The 3,411-nt window shown below is 52.7% G+C and overlaps 1 protein-coding gene across 1 annotated transcript; it reads left to right on the top strand.

Moving 5' to 3' along the window:
• Positions 1–1,732: 1,732 nt before the first annotated feature.
• Positions 1,733–3,173, top strand: LOC125541443 (aspartic proteinase nepenthesin-1-like). Its single transcript, XM_048704857.1, has one exon. The coding sequence runs from the start codon at positions 1,748–1,750 to the stop codon at positions 3,053–3,055; it is 1,308 nt and encodes a 435-aa protein (XP_048560814.1). The 5' UTR covers positions 1,733–1,747; the 3' UTR covers positions 3,056–3,173.
• Positions 3,174–3,411: the final 238 nt, after the last annotated feature.

The raw sequence follows: 3,411 nt of genomic DNA, 5'->3' as shown, positions 1-3,411 counted from the left end.
GGGGGCGCGCCCCCCACCCTCGTGGCTAGGGTGTGGGCCCCCTGGCCTTGATTCTTTGCCAGTATTTTTTATTATTTCCAAAAATAATCTCCGTGGAGTTTTAGGTCATTCCGAGAACTTTTGTTTCTGCACATAAATAACACCATGGCAATTCTGCTGAAAACAACGTCAGTCCGGGTTAGTTTCATTCAAATCATGCAAATTAGAATCCAAAACAAGGGCAACAGTGTTTGGAAAAGTAGATACGACAGAGACGTATCATTGCTCCAGGGATGTTCGGGATGGAGAAGCAGGAGGGGAACGTCAAGGCGCCTAGTGTGGAGCTAGCTCAGGTCCATGTGCGCTACTCCGACCACTTCCGGGAAGGAGAAAGAGGATGAGCTCATGTCATGCACTTTGTTGCTAGTGTCGGTGATGGGAGAAGGATGAGGTGATGCAAATTCGGTTGGTCAAGGGCCACACAAAGGTATTGTAAAAAATTTCCTCATGTAAGAGACGAAACAAGGCTAAGCGGACATTGACGACAGGAAAAGGCCAATCCCTTTTGTTACCCATGTTGATGCAATGTCCTCTTTTTAGTGGGGCGCTTTCGCCTCGTTTAGATCCAGTTGGCGACGTCCTTCATGCTAGGTACGGGGAGCTCCTATCTGATGGTTGTGGGTCAAATAGCCCTTTAATGCTTACATTGGTCAGCCCAATATGTCCCGTGTATGGAGAACATTTCTAATTCTTGTGAAGACAAATCAGTTTTCTACCCAGGTTCTGGAACCCAGTTCCGCATATATTTGGTACTAAGGGTATGTTTGGTTTAAGCCCCAGATTGCTACACCAAAATTTTGGTATAACCAATGTCAGGGCATGACCAAAATTTTGATAAGCAATTCTTGTTTGGATTGTAGCCATCGAAAAAGCTGCCCACAAATGCACATGCATGCTAATCGTGCGAGGGCCCACTAAGTAACTATCGGACAAAGAATCTGCAGCCTAGTTGCATGCACCACAGTAATAAAAAAGATAAAACTACCTGGGACCCACCAAAACAGAGAGGGCAAAAGGTGCGCCAATTTTTTGGCGGAGCTTCTCCGCGTCCTCAGCTCGCCAACTCGTTGGCCAAAATTACACATGCGATTGGCGGCTGCCGTTGGCACGCCGATTTTTTGGCACCAATCCAAACGAGACCCAAAGTCTGTGGGCAAGCCAAAATTTTGGTATGGTATGTTTTGGCTGTCATCCAAACGCACCCTAAATCATAATCCAAACCATTGCGACACTAGCTAAGACATTTGTGGTAGATCAGTGAAATATGCCCAGCACTCTACGAAAATCTGGATGAAACTTAATGTATGCAAACTGTTCCATAGAATGTGAAATTTGGGATGGAGCATGGCAGAATGCTAAAATAGTTGCATAGAAGTATCAGCACCTTTCATGATTGAACATTCAAACTTTGTCAAAATATATGTTGAAAATGCAAGGAGTAGCCTTTTCGTTCTTGCATTTTCTTTTGGGAACCCTTCTTGCATTTCTATCTCAATATATTGGTATAATTGTCTTGTACGAAATGAGAACCTAGGAATATTTATCGGGCAAGTTAAAATACAAATATATTCGTATGTCGCAGTCACCAGCAATGCAACTTGCGAAGCTGGGATTGGTGTCCAGAATGTCAACTTAGTTCCATCGAAACGTATCAAACTGTCCAAACAGACAAGAAAGAGAACATACGGTGGACAACAAGGGGCCAGACATGGCGTCCCCCACAGCTCTCGCCGTCCTCGTGTTTGCAGTGCTCATCGTCCCGTTCCCGCCGATAACTTCCGCAAACCACAATCATGGCTTCCGCGCCTCCCTCACTCGCATGCGCCAACAATTCAGCAACTACTCCGCCGCGGTACACGGCGACACGCACCGCCTGGCTTTCCTCGCGCGCGCTCCAACGACGAACGCCACGACCACCCTTGCCCTCCAGGCGCTGGTCGAGAACGGCGCCGGAGCGTACCACATGAGCTTGTCCATCGGCACGCCGGCGCTCACCTTCCCTGCCATCCTCGACACCGGCAGCGACCTGGTCTGGACGCAGTGCGCGCCGTGCACCCAGTGCTTCCCGCAGCCGACGCCGCTGTACGACCCGGCGGGCTCCTCCACCTTCTCCAAGCTCCCGTGCGCGAGCCCGCTCTGCCAGTCCATGCCGAGCCCCTTCCGCGCCTGCAACGCCAGCGGCTGTGCCTACGACTACCGCTACGTCGTCGGCTTCACCGCCGGCCGCCTCGCCACGGAGACGCTCACCGTCGGCGACGCCACGTTCCGCGACGTCACGTTCGGGTGCAGCACGGCGAACGGCGGGCACATGGACAACGCGTCGGGCATCGTGGGGCTCGGGCGCAGCCCGCTGTCCCTCGTGTCGCAGCTCGGCATCGGCCGGTTCTCCTACTGCCTCCGCTCGGATTCGGAGGCCGGCGCCAGCCCGATACTGTTCGGCTCCCTGGCCAGCGTGACAGGCGACAACGTCCAGTCCACGCCGTTCGTCCGGAACCCCGCGGTGCCGGTGCGACGCGCCCCGTACTACTACGTGAACATCACCGGCGTCACGGTCGGCGCGACAGGCCTCCCGGTCGCGCCCAGCACGTTCGGCTTCACGCGCGCCGGCGCGGGTGGCGTGATCGTCGACTCCGGCACGACCTTCACGTACTTTGCCGAGGCGGGGTACGCGATGCTGAGGCAGGCGTTCCTCTCGCAGACGGCTGGCCGGCTGACGAGAGTGAGCGGCGCCCCGTTCGACTTCGACCTGTGCTTCGAGTCAGGCGGCGACCTCGACGTCGACGCCGTGCCCGTGCCAGGTCTGGTGCTCCGTTTTGCGGGCGGCGCGGAGTACACCGTCCCGCGGCGAAGCTACTTCGACGCCGTGGACGAGCAAGGCCGTGTGGCGTGCTTGCTGGTGCTGCCGACGAGGGGCGTGTCCGTCATAGGCAACGTGATGCAGATGGACCTGCACGTACTCTACGATCTCGACGGCGGGGTGCTATCCTTCACCCCGGCTGATTGCGCTAGTGTTTGATCACGGTGTCACATTATTGATTATAATGTCGGTTCACAATTTTTATGAACTAGACGACTATATATCGACGCGGATCTTTCAAACGTGTGGCGAATGCACCTGGAATGGAAAAACAATTTTTTAAAAATAAAAAGAGTTGAAATAATTCTGATTTTTTTTTTAACAAACATGGTCTAACAGTGAAACGAAAATGTTCACTAGCTAGTTAGTAGTTACACACACTGGATGTTCATGGTAAACATAGGACCCGCTGTTTCACTGGCACATCGTTTGTCTTTCGATTCTCCTCCGCCTATGACGACTTTTGACCTAGTTTAGGAGTCGGTTCGATACATGTTTGTTAGTACTACATTATA

The sequence above is a fragment of the Triticum urartu genome, chromosome 2 (genome assembly GCF_003073215.2).
Source record: "Triticum urartu cultivar G1812 chromosome 2, Tu2.1, whole genome shotgun sequence".
Lineage (NCBI taxonomy): Eukaryota > Viridiplantae > Streptophyta > Magnoliopsida > Poales > Poaceae > Triticum > Triticum urartu.
This window is presented reverse-complemented; position numbering and strand designations above follow the sequence as displayed.

Coding starts and splice junctions, on each gene's coding strand:
- LOC125541443 (XM_048704857.1), top strand. CDS start 1,748: ATGGCGTCCCCCACAGCTCTCGCCGTCCTCGTGTTTGCAGTGCTCATC.